This window comes from Drosophila elegans, unplaced genomic scaffold (genome assembly GCF_018152505.1).
Source record: "Drosophila elegans isolate 14027-0461.03 unplaced genomic scaffold, ASM1815250v1 contig_208, whole genome shotgun sequence".
In the NCBI taxonomy this organism is placed as follows: domain Eukaryota; kingdom Metazoa; phylum Arthropoda; class Insecta; order Diptera; family Drosophilidae; genus Drosophila; species Drosophila elegans.
The window spans coordinates 4,020,752-4,036,668 of record NW_024545578.1 but is presented as its reverse complement, the minus strand read 5'-3'; the positions used below and the strand labels follow the sequence as shown (position 1 = coordinate 4,036,668).

At 45.9% G+C, this 15,917-nt stretch overlaps 2 protein-coding genes and 1 long non-coding RNA gene across 5 annotated transcripts in view; 1 reads left to right on the top strand and 2 right to left on the bottom strand.

The window, feature by feature from the left end:
• The window catches only part of LOC108145933, a 28,442-nt gene extending 14,438 nt beyond the window's left edge, over positions 1 to 14,004 (top strand). For both annotated transcript variants that reach the window (XM_017271637.2, XM_017271638.2), the window contains exons 2-5: positions 5,311 to 10,234; positions 10,733 to 11,501; positions 11,568 to 13,028; positions 13,091 to 14,004. In XM_017271637.2, the coding sequence (XP_017127126.1) occupies positions 6,323 to 10,234; positions 10,733 to 11,501; positions 11,568 to 12,991 (6,105 nt within the window). In that variant the 5' untranslated portion in view covers positions 5,311 to 6,322 and the 3' untranslated portion in view covers positions 12,992 to 13,028; positions 13,091 to 14,004. The remainder of the gene's footprint in view (positions 1 to 5,310; positions 10,235 to 10,732; positions 11,502 to 11,567; positions 13,029 to 13,090) is intronic.
• On the bottom strand, positions 879 to 2,457 carry LOC121467123. Its single transcript, XR_005977259.1, has 3 exons — positions 2,145 to 2,457; positions 1,903 to 2,085; positions 879 to 1,507 (listed from the first exon to the last, which is right to left on the bottom strand). It is a non-coding gene; the product is annotated as an uncharacterized LOC121467123 (long non-coding RNA).
• An 81-nt stretch (positions 14,005 to 14,085) lies between the features above and the next one.
• Positions 14,086 to 15,881, bottom strand: LOC108145935 (TOX high mobility group box family member 4-B). 2 transcript variants are annotated; one of them, XM_017271639.2, is made up of 2 exons: positions 15,695 to 15,881; positions 14,086 to 15,167 (listed from the first exon to the last, which is right to left on the bottom strand). In XM_017271639.2, exons 1-2 carry the CDS (start codon positions 15,773 to 15,775, stop codon positions 14,487 to 14,489), a joined length of 762 nt encoding a protein of 253 aa, XP_017127128.1. In that variant the 5' UTR covers positions 15,776 to 15,881; the 3' UTR covers positions 14,086 to 14,486. The 2 variants fall into 2 exon arrangements, with proteins under 2 accessions (XP_017127128.1, XP_017127129.1); XM_017271640.2 differs by lacking the exon at positions 15,695 to 15,881 and adding an exon at positions 15,241 to 15,636.
• Between the last annotated feature and the right edge of the window lie 36 nt (positions 15,882 to 15,917).

The following is a 15,917-nucleotide window of genomic DNA, read 5'->3' as shown; positions in this document are numbered from 1 at the left end:
GGGTATAAGTGCAGTAAGTAGTTGGTTGAACGTTAAATGAAGACCCACATGTAGTGGTTTGCAGTGGTTTCCACTTGCCAACGAGCTACCCAAGCACCCAGGCACCCACAAACCACCCATAAAACATTCGTGGCCAGTGGTCAGACAACGCCTCAATTCGGTTTGTTGGTTTCTGGGCCACAGACGAAAGTGAATTCTATAGTTAGTTTTCCCTTCTGGTTTCCACTCGCACGCGAGGTTTAAATTGTGTTTCCATTTTATTTGCCGCTCATCAAATGCTACTCATCCGGCAGTTTGAAAAAACCAGCAAACGATTGTCCATGCATATCGCACATAATTGCCCCAAACGAACGCCAAATCGACAACGCATTGTTGGGGGCTCTAGAGATGTTAGCGTGACGAGTGGTAATCCTTTCGAGGCAAACACCTTGAGGTTTATGGCACTTTCAAGCAAGGTCTTTAAACAGTTATGAGGTGTAGCGGATAATGTTCCTTTGGTAACTGCCTATTAAAGGTTATTTCTATCTGTTTATATTCCACTAAATCTAGTATTAAAGATTATTCCTTTTGTGAGTATTTGGGTACTAACCAATGGCTGTTACATTTGTATTGATTTTAGATTTATGTTTGATTAATAGTATTTTTGTATCTCTTTAGAAAATAGTTATAAATATCCACACTTTTGTTTAATTTACTTGATTGCAGTCAGGGCATTGCCTGGCTACCATTTTATAAATCAAAAAAGTATAACTCTTTAAAGATAAATCTTTTTGAAAATAAAGTTGATTAGCATTATTTTTAAGCTATTGAAAATTAGCTATCGTGTTAATGATTGATATCAAACATCATTGCCACAGTATTTCGTTACAAATTAATGTCTGAGCTTAATCTTAGCCTTACCACGTATTTAGTTACCGATTAATGCTCGAAGCTGCTATTTATTATTTTGAATTTTTTATTGATTGCTGATTGCGATATTATGCAAGCCCGATTAAAATTCGAATCACTGACTTCCATCTCTAGGCACATGCCTGCAGGCTCATCATTTGGCCGAACAATTTGCTCAGCAAATTGTGAGTGTGTGTTCGGATACTCGATGTTATTATTGGCTTGTATGGCGGATAGCTCCATCGATTTGCAAATCATCGCGCGATCGTCGAACCTCTCCACTTGAGACCCGCCCAACAAAACGTTTTTGCCTCCTATAAACACAGGCCATTATGATTATTATTTCTTTCTTTTTTCATTTTATTATTTTTGTATTTTCTATCAAAGCTTTGCTACATGCCGGCAACAATGTATTCGCCTTTATAAACTTATCGTTTGTCACTTGGCTCTATCTATCTTTGGTATCTCTCCCATTGGATCCACTCGAGTGGTGCTTCGACTGGTTTCGGGTGGTTGGATGTCAGTGGTTGGGAACGGAGCCAGTGCCAGTGCCTTATCCATTGACATTCAGAACACACTCCCCGGAGCTGTCTGTCTGTCTTTGTTTCTAATAAATAAACTAAAAAAGAAAAGAATATTTTATTAGGGAAATAATAAAAGGGAAATAAGTTTTTGTTTGGTTCTATAAAATAATATATTTTAGTCTTTTGAGGTCTCTGATCTATACAAAATTAATTTAAAAGGCTAGAATGACCTATAAATATGTTCACGACATATGTTAGGTCAAATAAAGCGCAGATTACAAGCGCATAAATTATTTAAATAACGGAAATAAAATATTGTACAATACATTTGTTTGCCTGATAAATATTATGAAATATATCGAGATTAAGTCCTTCAGAATTATATTATTATGTTTGAATAGAAATATTTTATTTCTTTGAAACGTATAATAAGCATATTAAACCAATACTTTTTACCTATTCTTCTTACTCTACACTTTAAATACCTTACCTCCTAACTATTGCTTATAAAAATGTTACCCAAAGCTCTCCCCACATGTTTTTAGCCCTGGGTGCCAATTATATCGCATATCTTTGACAGTCTTCTCGTGTTTTGACTCTAAACTCCAGAGCTGCTGCCCACGCGTCCTTATCCGCCGCATTGTTTGGCTTTCGTTGGTTTATTTTCAATTTCCTATAGTACAAACAAACATAAACAAGTAGACCTCTCTCTTATACAACCTATAAATTTACATGCTTATATTGGCGTTGGCTTTTGGGTCGTCATCAAAACGTCGTCGTCATCGTCATCGTTAACTTGTTACGCCCATATTTGGCAACAGATTCAAATCAGCCAGCAAGCGTCTCTTGATCATTTTATTCATTTTATCGACAGTTTATATCTTGTTTGGACTTGGTCCGTCTGTCTAGTGGCTGGTGGCGTTGTTCTAAGCCTTCGCCACTGGGTATTACTCATGCCCGACCTTTGTTTGGTATCTGCCAGCGATAAATGGGTTTTATATGAAAATCGTATATAGAAATGTGAGTATTCTACGGTGTTAAGTAATGCCAGGCTCACTGAGCACGATGTGGGCGGTTGTCGATAATTTACAATAGGATGGCATAATTATTTAACCATACCTTGGGTGTCGCATCTCAATAAAAGCATTCCTTAACTGATGGATCCTATTTTTAGATTTTCCCTGAAAATATCACTGTTTTAGAACCAAAAGGTTTGATCATAAATTTGTTAATGGTTCTTATTAATAATCTTTTTAATAGGGTAACATTTTATTACCCATTCCATATCCAATTTTCTCCATTAAAACTTGATCATCCAATAAGAAAATAGTTGGTAAATTTCCGTAATAAAACCCATGACTTAAAAGTCATACATCAATGACTATCGTTTAAAGTATACTATTTGCTATTAAATGACATAAATTTCGTGTAGAATATTAAGTAAACCAACAGTTGCCATTTATGGAAGTTTATGCATGGATCGAGGGGTCTATAATTCAACCACTTGAATGCTGGAAAAAAATGAAGTCATACCTGAGGCACAGAACGTGCGATTATCGAGTTACAAGTGAGTTTGTTTTTATTTTTCCGTTTTCCTTTGGCTGATTATGGCTTGTATTTCTGTGCACCTTATGCATATCGCGAATGAGCCATAAATTACATAATTGCTATACGTTTATCTGGTGGAATTCTGCAACTGTTGTACGCGGTGACACCGATCGCAATCCCAATATCAGCGATCTGTGGCCTTTGTTTTCAGTTCGAGTCGGCAACTCCCAGTAGGTTGAACGAACCCACAGCTTATGTCTTTGTTTGAGCCAAATTTTATCGTATTGCGACTTGGAATATCTTTAAGATATGATCGGGGGCAATGTGTAACGATCGATATTAGCCAGCCGATTGATTTACTAGACATTTCAGCAAGCCAAGTCTCTTTGTTTGCTTTCCGAACTGACGGACTTGCACACGATTTGCATGATTAACCACTTGATAGAGTATGGAGCTTATTAATTTTCATGTTCAACGATTTGTTTTGCTGCTGAACTGGACGTATAACTTGTGTCTTTGTATGCAAATTCAATCGAAGAATAACACAGACATATAATATATACAATATGTTCGTGCCTAAGAGATTTTCCTTGTTTACAATTATATTACATTATTTTTTTCTACTTTTTAAAAGTCTTATAAGAGGATTATACAATTAAATGCTTATATTATCTGGTAAGAAATAAAACTTGATAAATGCAGTTTGCGAATACTGTCAAGTTTTTAAAGTAAATAAGTATTTTAAAATAGAAAAAAAGCCCTTAATAGACCCCCAAGCTTATCTTATTTATAGTGATATGCTGTTCAAAATAATTTCCCATGCCTCGAGTGTTTAAACCTTTACCAAGGTGTCAAATGAAGCGTGTTTTATTTTCAACAAATAAACTTTACCTTTCTGCCAACTCTCAGTGAACTGTGCAAATATTGGCTGGGCAAACATCTTTTAATATATTTATTGTTTACGCGTAAGTTCGCTGAAATGCTCAAGGCGTTTTCCCCGACCTGTGCAAACACGGCTAAAGCCTTCTGAGGTTTTCGTTTTCAGTCGACTAATTCATTCCGCTGCCCTCAACATATTGTCATTATTTCCCTGTATTGAATTTCAAACGCAGCGCCATCAAAGCTTTTGCATGCACTTGCTTCCGAGATAACAAATTGGAATGCAAATTGAAATTCTATATGTTTGCCCATACGGACTGGAACTAAAAAAGGAAGCAACAACAAAGGCGAGGGTCAAGCTTTTGCTATTGTAGACTGTGGTTTGTGGGTGCTTTTGATGGGTGGTGGTTGGCAGTTTGGGAGGTGCTATATTCCTATATCCAATTGGGTAATGCTGGAGCTGTCCCGCTTTTGTTAACGATTCCTATTCCGGTGGGTGCGACGCATTGACGTCATGTGGGATTGTGTTTAAATTCTAAAACAGATATTGTTTAATAGGCCGAAGCCACAGACAAGTGATTATTGGTCGGATCTGGCTTGAATTTCTGTAGACATTTCTGGAATATTTGAAAAGATAAGAAAATAATTAGGCGATTCGTTGGAATAGCTGTGTTAAATTAATACATTTTTGAAATATTTCCATTGTCACAGAAATAAATATGGAAGAAATGTATTTATTTATTATTTATTTATTTAAAGCTAGCATTAGGATTAGAACTGAAAACTAACTAATTACTAATAACATTAGTTAGCATTGGATGACAATATATTCTTTTTTTTTCAAAAAGAGACATAGTTTAATTTAATTTAGTTGTTGTGGTTTGCTGTGATTGTGTTATATATTAAAAATGTTTATTTGGACTATTCAAAGTCATAATTTTTCATTAAGACCATACAAATTATTCGTTCAAAGGAGTTTTCATATTGGACAGTTTACAACAATTCTTCATGTATAATTGGTTGATAAAAATATTGTTTGAAGAAGTAATCCAATAACCAGTCAACCGAAAATAACTGTAAGAGATTGTATTATGATTTACCTGTATTCCCGTTGATAAATTTTACTAATATTAAATGAAAAATCCGTAATCTTCCACTGATATCGCTGCAATCTGTCCTTGTCATTGCGAAAAATTAGTGTTAATCAGGAATTTATCAACGAATTGTTAATTTCCTGTTTGGATGCGTCAGCATGCGCTGCTTAATGAGACTTAAGTTTTAAATAATTGCCAACACGCAAATTATAAAAAGTTTAATGCATTTAAAATGCTTGCAATAAAGCTAAGCAATGCAGTAATTTTTGTGTGCTGTGTATTTGTTTATATATAAATATATATGTATATTTGTACTTGTGCCTGCGGTTCCGTGTGAAGTAACTCATGTTTTTTTTCTCTTCTCTTATTTTTTGCAGTTTAATTGTGCAACAACAACAATAGCAGTGGCAGCGAAGTCTCAACAATTGACACAATTGGCGATAAATCAGCAGCAGCAGCAGTAGAAGAAGAAGGAGAAGCAGTGTGAACTTTAGCAAACGCAGCGGAAAAACACAAACAAGCAATAACAGCATGTAAAAAGGGAAAACGAATAAATCTACGAACAACAACGAACTGCAAGCGAGAGCAAGATAACTTACTCATTAGCATATTCAACGCGGAGGAGTGGAAGTAAAAGTGCACTCTTTTTTGAATGAAAAAACAGAGTTGGAGTGATGATAGGCGGTTACCACTCAAAAGCGCTCATCATGGAAAGAAAGGAGTAATTGGACAGAAGTTTTAGTTTTAACTCAAGAGAAAGGTTTTCAAGGAACCGCAAAATAAAGGATTCTATATACACCAATTGGAATAAAATATGCAGATGAAGTTTTAAATGTACTAACTGGACACTAAGTGAAGAAATAGTAATTGAAACCGAATAAGTTAAAGTAGTAACTGGAAACTAAAATAAACAATATAACTAGATATAAAAAAAATCAATTGGAGTTCTAAAGAATAAAAAGTAACTGGAATAATAAACTCAAGCTGTATATTGAGAGAAGGAGCTCTTTTTAAAGGACTCAAGAGAAAAAGTGCAGTGCAAGTAAGAGAGGATCGGAGCGAGTTTCAATTTCGCTTTTGCTATTTAAGTTGGCAGCCGTTGACAGTTTTCCAGCTGCAGCGGAAGGAGCGCGGGAGACATGGCCATCAGCATGTGGCCCTAGACAAAAGACAACGACCATAAAAAAACCTGCAAAAGTGCAAAAAATTAGAGAGGGGGATTCGGAGTTGGAGAACCACTTGGCATTCAGGCAGCGAAGCATAACCAGGCGGTTCGGCTGTTGGGTTAGACCGGAAAAGCGTCGATGAGTTGAGTGCCCCTTCGTTGCCACTTCACCCTGAAACTCCCCCTCCGAACTCCGAGCTCCAAACTCCAAGCTCCGTCCCGAAATGGATGCATCGCCCCTGTCGCCGGAACAGGCTCCAATCTTGGCCACCGGGAGGTCATTGGATCAGCAGGTGGACGCCAGTTCGCCCAACCACCACTCGAACTACTCGAATCTCACGAACAGCAGCAGCAGCGGCAGTAGTGCCAGCACTCCCTCAGCCTGTTCCTCCTCCTCATCGTCTTCCTCGGCTCCGCAATACAGTGCAGATATCCGAGCGGCTGCTGCACTGCATCCGCAGCCAAGGGGTTCCACCTCCGGCTCGGGATCGGCAAAAACCTGTGAACTGGACGTGGGCGAGGAACGGGATACCTTCTCGCCAGTGACCAGTCCGGGTTGCAACGGGGCCAGTGCCTCCGTCGTGGACATCCTGCCCTCTTCTTCGACTGCCTCGGTGGACAACAAGATTTACGAGGGAGGCAGCAAGCCAGTGAAGCCACCCTCCAAGGAGGAGAAACAACGCCAGAACGAAGAGATTGTGTGCATGGAGACCTCGACGGTGTCCACAGAAACTGGTTCCTGGGAGTCCATGTATCCAGCAGCATCAACCATTGCTCCGCCTGGGCCCGAATCCGAGGAAATGGAGGAAACCACATCGGTTTTCAAGGGCATCAGTGCCAGCTCCTTGCTGCGGGATCTAGAGAAGCGGGATCAACCGTTGTCCACCTCGGGCACCAGTGCCTGCTTTATAGATGCCTCTTCGTTGAGGGATGAGGATGAGGTGCTGTCCTTTCCCAGCCTAGATGGTCATGGTCAGGAGGAGGAGGTTATTACCGGAGAAGATGAGGCCGAACCCTCGCCCACAGAGCAGCTGGAGCAGTTTCACAAGTCATTTGCCAGGTGCAAAGGCGTGAGATCATCTTCGCAGGCGAGGGAACCAGAGCAGGATCAAGAGGATCCCGATCCCGGGGATGATGAGCCGGTGGAGGAGCGGCCTGCTTCCATGTCCGTGCCCTATAGCTTCCAGCACAATGCTCAGCACTTTAGTGTGCATCCCTTGGGCAGCAGTCCCAAGTTCACTCACCACCAGCTACAGCACAATAGCCACAGCCACAGCAGTCAGCAACATCATCCGGATCTCAGCTACACCACGGACTACTCCTCCAGCAGTCCGGCTCCGAGCTTAGTGTGGTCAGAGCAGGGTAGAAACAACCACCAGGTGGTCTCCGCTTCCACGCCCCACAACTCGATGGTGCACATTGAACCCGCGTCGGCCGGGAGCAACAATTCCTCCATACACAGGGATTACACGCTATCTTCCTCTCTATCGCATCACAGGGATTCGGGTGCGTACTGTAGTGATGCCACTGATTCACCCCTACCCCTGCCCCGCACTCCCAAGCGGAGTTCCAAGTTCGATGAGGCCAATCCCATTGTTTCGGGCGGTGCATCCATTGAGGACTTCCGAGAGAAACAATGCGAGAGTCCCAGCATCAAAAGACGCACAGACACATGCCCCATTGTCTCGGGCGGATTCGTGTCGCTGGACTTTGCGCCCACTCGCCCGCTGGCGGATGAGGATGACGAGGAGGACCTGACCGAAGATGCAGAGATTGCGGGGGTAGAGATGCGTGTCAAGACGGGAGTGCAAAGGAAACCGGTTCCCGGCATTGCCTCCTGGGTAGTGGACATGAGTGACTGCCGGCCGGAGCGGAGGAGGAGCACCAGCAGCACCACCTCCAGTTTCCGAGAGCGCTCCGATTCCAACAGTTCGCACAAGAGCGGCTGCGGCTTCTATGTTTCGCTGGATGACATGGACAGAAAGCCACAGGAGGCGGCACAAAAACCACCAGTAACTGCTCCCCTATCGCAGCTAAGCAAATCCTACACGGCACCCAAGTCGGCAGGATTCTTTGTGGATCTTTCGCAGAGTGGCAAAGATGAAGAGCAGGCGCCGAAGGATGAGCACTTGGTGGAAGCCAAGGAGGAACCGAAGCCAGAGGCCAAGAATATATTCAGTATGTTTATTGATTTTGGGGAGCAAAAGACACCGCGTTCCAATGGCAGAAAGGAACCCTTGAGTCTGGCCCAGAGGTTGTCCAGCTCGCTGAGCTCCTCCTCGGCTTCCAGAAGGGGAGCAGACTCGGAGGTGATGAAATCCAGTGCCAGTTCCACGGAGACCCTGATGGCCAAGAGTGCCAACCAAAAGGAAATGCCAGCCACTGGAGAGAGTAGATCGCTGGACTACAGATGCAATCTGGAGCCTCCGTTAACGGTGGCTGCACTGCGACGTCTGTCGCAGCAACACCGCCAGCAGAGCGATCCCGCCAAGCGTCACAGCTGGGGCAGCAATGGTCAGCCGGAGCAGGCATCCGGATCGGGAGCGGGCAACGATTGCAAGCGTTCCATCAGCCTGACTGCCAATGGGGCAGCGGATTCGGGAGCGGGTCTAATGAGCATCATTGACAAACTGCCCATTATATCCAAGGCATCCTCGCTATCGATAGATAGCTCCGTCTCGCCCTACGATGATTTCAGTGGCTCCAATCCTGGCCTCAGCAGCTGTTCGGAGGAGGAGCATGCGGGTCAAGTGCAGGGAAGGATTAAGAAGCGACGAAGAGATGCACAATTAAATGAGACCTATGACAAGTCCAGCTTGGCCTCTGTAACAGAGGGTATTCTCTCGAAGGACTTGTCGCCCGCATCCAACACGGACACCGATGATCTCACCTTCCAGCAGGACGAACAGTTGGCCAAGGAGCAGGCGGAATCGGTGATACCGGTGCCGCTCCAGCTGAGCAGCAGCTCCAATCGCACCAGCAGCGTCATGGAGACCATTATTGAGGCGAAGGAGACGTCCTCGCCCAAAAAGCAGGTTACCCTCAAAAATGGCCATACCATGGAATCCCTGCATGCCACCATCGAGAAGCAGAAGCAACTGCTGGAGACGGTCAACGAGCATGGCGAGCAGACGGCCCCGCCGCCGCCTCCCAGCCAGATCCCCTCTAGCTTTGTGAAGCTCTCCGACATGGACAAGCCCGTGAAGCACGACCTGCAGTCGCCGGATTCGATGAGCAAGAGTGTGGGCAATAACCACAGGAGCTCACAGCTGGGCCAGCGCCTCTACAGGGATGAGAATCGGGCACGTCCGCATTCCTGGGCCATGACCAGATCCACAGGCAATACACTGCAGAACTTCACCAACTCGGTGGACAATATTAGGAGTCTTTCGCGGCTGTTTCCAAACTTCTCGAAAGAGTTCTCCAACTCGCTGCCCAATGGCATGACCCTGGAGCAGGTTCAGGGTCAGAATCAGGGTCAGGGTCAGCAGGTGGACTACATCCAAACAGATCTCAGTGCGGACTCGAGTCTGGCCTCAAGCTTTAGCAGATCGGGCATGGATGAATCCTCGCTGAGCTGCCGGCAGCCCAGACGTTTGGGTGAGGATCTGCTCAAGATGTTCCTGCAGGAGATTGCCACGGACATGCTGGTGGAGGTGCACGGCCGACGCATCCGCGCCCACAAGTGCATCCTGCGCTCGCGTTGTCAGTACTTTGCTGCCATGCTGGCTGGACACGGATCGCAGAGTGTGGTCTCCCTGCAGGGCTACTCGTACGCAGCCGTTCACTTTGCCCTGTGCCACATCTATTCAGGTGCCTCGCATCCGCCGGATGGAATCAGCCTGATGGAGCTGGCCGCCCTGGCGGATCTGCTGGGACTGGAGGGTCTCAAGGAGGTCACCTCGCATGCCCTCAAGACGAACTACTGCCACAACTTCCACAAGCCCTGCTCCGGCTGCACCGATGGCATCCTGCAGGTGCTGCCCGTGGCCTTGAACCATGCCCTGGATGATCTGTACAGGAAGTGCCTGCGCTGGACGTGTCGCCACTACCTGAAGGTGTGGCCAACCAGGCAGTTTGCCCAACTACCGCCGGATATTCTTGGACGATGCCGCCAGCAGATTGTCGCTTACTTGGTGAGTAATTGGAGGGGAATGTATAATCAATGCGGAGTGCGGAGTCAATCAAACTCAGTTTTAAAGGTAGAAATTTTAAAATTCGCAATCGTATTTGCTATGTGTATGCAGATCAACTTTGAAAACGGAGAACAACAGTTCCTTCAGTTTTCAACAAAATCGGTTAGCAATATTTCCCATAGCTGCCATATATTTGTATTACTGACCATACTGTTCTAAACTGATAATTCACAGTGTAAAAGCTTACTCGTATTTTTTTTATAATAATGATGATTAATAACCTTGCTAATCGGCAACATAATATTATAGTTGTGATAGGGTAAAATTGGTAGTTTGCTTGATTTATATCGTATATTTAGCTGTATTTTTTTTTACCTAACATTGGTTTTATATCATTTCGAGCCTATATACAGAAAAAGTATTTAAACTTTGGCTTGCTGAGGTTAGCTTTTGGTTTTTTTAATGTTTATAACTGATTGATTTTTGCTTTGCCCTCAGACTTCGGAGACGGTGCTGGACACGGTGCTCGACTGCGACCATCTGCTGGCCCAATTGTCGGCCTACCGCTGGGGCCACGTCTGCGAGCAGCTGGTGCGGGAGATCTTGGAGGCAGCGTACGCCTATGTGGGTGACCACTTTGCCAGCTTGATTGCCAGTGATGCCTTCCTGTCGCTGGGTCACGATCGCAGCCGGCACATTCCGCGACTGGAGACGCTACTCCTGCACACAGCCGCCGAGCTGACTCCAGAGCAGGCATGTAGGAGCTATCAGCGGGTGACCCGCTTGAATACCGTGCTGCAGGCAAAGGTCATCCATATGCCGGCCAGTTTGGGCCAGTCGGAGCTGGCACGAGAACTGCAGGGTCTGCAGGAGGAGCAACTGGACTGGCAGCCGGAGTACATTCGACTGGTGGGCGCCCTAGTCTATGCCGTAGAGCAATGTCTCATCCGTCAGTGCTCACGGGCCATGCGCGTCACCGCCTGGCAGCGCATGGATCTGGAGCTGCGCAAGAAGATTCAAACGCTGGCCCGTCTCACAGAACCGCTGGACATGAAGCGCCAGAACGGCAAGCCGGTGAACAAGGCCTTTTCCTTTGGCGGCAGCACACGCAGCCAGGATCTTGTGCAGATCAAGTTGGCCATCCAGGCGCAGACGAAGCGAGCCCATGCCCAGGAGACACTGTTGTACAAGGCCACCCAGACGCAGGATGCGGTGCAAACCGCTGATAGGGGAGTCCAAGCGAATCACGAGTCAAGGGAGGCAGGCAGTAAGTTATCTCTACTACGTCTACTATTTTATGAACCGGTTTTATAACTTTCATTTACTTCCGAAGGTAAACTGCTCAAGTCCAACTCCCGCGCCTATGTTCCGCATCGTGCCAGCTCACATGTGGCTTCGGAACGCAACAGCTTGAATCTTCATCGGCGCACTCAGTCAGAGGCTCCGCCAGTGAGCCACAAGAAACCTGTGCCAGCTCCAGTGGCAGTGGCCGTGATTGAACCGAAGACTGTCCAAGGAAAAGTTACGGCAGTGCCGGCCAAACTAGGCGAAGTGCGACCTCGCTACTTGGAGCCCCGCAAACCAAGGGCTGCCGCTTCAGCCGCTACCAATGGCCATGGAACCGGACCCGTGCGCAGTGCCACCAGCTCGAGCATTCCGGCCAATGGCGGAAGGAAGGCTCCGGCCAAGAACCTGCACATCTCGTCCAGCGACAGCTCACGGAATTCAAGTCCGGCGGCAGCGCGCAGAGGGCAGAATGGCACACGGCTGGGCAACAAGTCCAGCAATCTTTCCATGGACAGCTTGGCATCGCCGGCACGTCGGGCCAAGAGCAGCTCTCGGGGACCACAGGAAAGGTACTCCTCCGACCAGAACTCGCTGGCGGAGAGCATGAAGAGCTCTGTGATCACCAACAAAACGATCTCACACGAGTCGCTCTCGAGCAGCTCGAAACTGGCCAGGATTCAGCAGTTAAATGGCCTCGGCAAAGAAGCCGCAACGGGAAAGATTAAGGCCACACAGCGTGGATCCACGGTAGGGAATAAGTCCACCCGCCAGCTGAAGCAGCAGCATAATGCCATGGCCTCCAATGGATCCAGTCCCAGTTCGGTGCACACCACCAAGTCGGCAGCCAGTCGTCTGTCCTCCGTCAGCAGCACACTTTCCACGCGGGAGCTGTTCAAACAACGCTCCATTTCAGTGCCTGCTGGTGGAACAGATGGAGCGGCACCAAACAAGGGACGACACAGCTTCCTCTCGGCCAAGTCCCGTGAGATTCTGGCCAAGCGGGCCGAGAAGAACAAGCTGCAGCAGCAGCAGCAACAGCAACTGAAGCATTCGGAGGAGCCTGTCGATGAACGCGGGGGATCAGTGCAATTGCGCTCCTCTGCCGGCCCGCTACGCTCCTCCTCACATTCCGCCGTGTCCAGCATGCTGCAGCAGCACAATCTGCGCAACAGTCTGCCCTCCAGCATTCCCACCCGACGCCCGAATACGCTGCATCTCAAAAAGACCACTGCAGCGGTGACAAACGGAGTGGGTGGTGGCCCAACTAAAGCGGCAAATTCAAATGGGCTGCTGACGAATGGCACCTACAAGTCAGCCCAGGCGATCAAACAGAAGCTGGACCTGCTCATCGATGCCCAGATGGAGAGTGGCGGGCCCAGGGAGCGTGTCGAGTCCAAACTGGAGCGCTCCAGCACCTTCTGCAAGGATAGCGCCGATCTGGACATCAGCGAACTGCAGATTGTGGAGTAGTCAAGTTAAGATTAGAGAGCAACAGCATCTATATGGGGTAATATCAACTGAGTTACTAAATATAAACACTAATGATGTACTAATCACTTATCTACCTAGGTTGTATCAAATATGGCCCCCCAGAGCAGATGCCAACCCGAATCCAGAACCGTACACGTCCCATAAGGCAACACTAGTCAATAATCTAGCATGCAGCTGCCGTTGCAGTTACAAGCATGAAACCATTATACAATAGCGATACTAACGAGATGATGTTACTACCAACCGACAGCCGCGATAATTAAAAACGTTAAAATACCAGACAGCCGAAACCCAAAACAAAGCAAACACGTAATTGCCGTTTAACCTAAACCACTCCGAAGTATAATTATATTAGCTTATTGCGATAGGAAGGCAAGCGATCGATCTATGGATTGTATGCAAAGCGGATAAAAACAAAAGAAAAGAAAAAAACTGAAAATGAAAACAAGTATTTGGTGATATTATTTAGAGTGCGCTTTATGTTTACGTTTAATGCTAAGTATAACAAGTGCTTGTAACCCGAACTCTCTACTCAAAGTACGTTCTTGCGGATCCAAGAATGCTCTACTATATATGCTTTGTGCGCTTTGCAGGCTGCATTTAAAGTCTTACTCTCTATTTATCCCGCTTTATTGTCAAAGCCCGCCCAATTAAACATACATATATATGCAATTGTGTATATATAAGAAAGGAAAAGAAGATTGATGAACCATCTCTATAATAATTTAAGCTTGAACTTTTTTATACTGTTGTTTATTTAACTCGTACTCGTAACAAAGGCGCATTACTTCAGCAAGGCAACCAAGGAAGCGTCTCTTACATATTATTTTAAACAAATTAATTTATAAATTTTAATTATTTGGTAAATATAGAACGAAGCGAACGAAAGTGAATTTTTTGTAAGCAACGGCATTGATACATTGATATATTGATAATGAAGTGCAAGAGTAATAAATGTGTGTATTTATTAAAAGTTACCATATAAAGCAAGAGTTTTAGTTGTTTTTGTTGTTGGCAATCGGAATAAAAAATTATTACCAAGGAATAATAAGTCTTTTTCATATAAAAAAATATAAATTCAATAAATAGTATTTATTTATTAAATGCAATCATTTGCAGCTAGTAGTCACCCTAGTAAAACATTGAACCTCACTCCCTATACTTTCTTCTTACTTTAAATATTAGTTTTTGTTTTATTCCATTCTACATTATCTATCGTTAATGTTATGATTTGTTTACTACAATTAATGTATCATACAAAGCGTGTCTCGCATTCATTCAGATTCTAATTACAACCGAAACTGGGACTAAAATAACAATCGTATCGCAGTCGTATATCCCGTGTAATATACGACATGGCGATCGCAGGTCGCTGGCTCGTCTAGGGCTAGAGCAGTGCAGCGCTTAAAATAGAGTTAAAATCTAGGCTAAGTCTAGAATGTGGTGCTGGTGGTGGTGGTGGTGGTCGGCGTGGCTACGAGGGCGAAGTCTTCATGGTTAGCACCCAGTCGTTGAAAACATTCCGACAGTGTATGACCACGCACTCATTGCTGCAGTACTCATCTTCCCAGTCCGGATTGATGATGGCCGGCTTGTTGCACTGCTCGCGGGTGCATTTCTGCACCCTGGCCGCTTCGGTGAGTAGTTGGATCTGTTCGGGCGGCGGTTGCTGCTGTGCGAGCACTGGCTCCTCGACAGCCTCCACCTTGGGTGCGACTAGCTGCTGCTGCGGCGGCATGACCACTGGCTGCGGGGGGACAACTATTGCTGGTTCCACCTCCGACGTGGCCTCCGATTCGGTCAGCTGATGGCGGTAGTCCCGCATCAAACGCACATAGTCACGTTTCTCCTGCTCGTGCCGCTGGCTGTATATGTTCTTTCGCGTCTCGTCCAGCGACTCCCACATGGTCTGCACAATCACCTGCATCTGCTCCAGCGAACAGGCGGGATTTTGCTGCTTGATGGCGGTTACGGTGTCGCGGAAAAACAGCGCAAACGGGGCCAGTGGTTTGGATGGTGCCTGTGCGATAGGCTGGTGTGGCTCCGGTTGGGCCAGCAAGTTCTGTCCACCTCCTCCACTGCCATATGTGTCGCAATCCTCCTCGTCATCGTCTTCGTTCAACATGGACTGATCCAGGCTAAGCATTCTCCGCGACTGCAAAATGGAAGAGACAAGAGATATGTGGTTAATTCAATGATTTACTGTACGAATCCCAGCGAGAGCTCACTAAAAACTTCTTCATCCCAATCACAGAGTGAGCACTAAACTAATGTACAAATTGCTTGCCCAAGCCCAGCCCAGTTGGATGGCAAGGGGGAGGGGAGTGAGTGTATATATATGTAACCTGCGCTGCTGATTGTGCGACTGTGTGTGCGTGCTGTTTGCTGATAAGAAGCTGACGCGGCGTTTGTGGAACGCTCGCCCAAGCGATAACCCAAAAAAAAGGGGGCATGGGCAGGAGGCGGGGGGAACTCCTCCAGCTGGTGGCCAGCACACAACAAAAACAACAACAACTGCCGCCGATTTCGATCTCTCTCGCTCATTATAAATCCATTAGGAGTGCCATCGATGCGCGGCAATTAGGTGGGATAGTCGACTGTAAAAACTGTCGCCAATTCAGAGTACATTCTGTACTGGTCCTCTGGATTCCGGATTGGATTGCACTCCTCTCCATCACTTACGGCTTGATTTGGACTCTCCGCCGGCGTGTCGTTCAGCTCGAACACCTCGTCGCCGAAAGAGGGAGTGTGGAACTGATTCATGGCTACGCCTCCTGTTATTCTCCCAGAGGCTTATTTACAAAAAAAATAATTAAACAATTTCTGGCGTTTTATTATCGTGTGGGCTTTAATTAGTGTGACCGTTGGCGGATATGGGACAAATGGGGGCGAAGCGACATTTTCC

Coding starts and splice junctions, on each gene's coding strand:
- LOC108145935 (XM_017271639.2), bottom strand. CDS start 15,775: ATGAATCAGTTCCACACTCCCTCTTTCGGCGACGAGGTGTTCGAGCTG. Junction 15,168..15,694: donor CGGAGAGTCCAAATCAAGCC/GTAAGTGATGGA, acceptor TCCATTTTGCAG/TCGCGGAGAATGCTTAGCCT.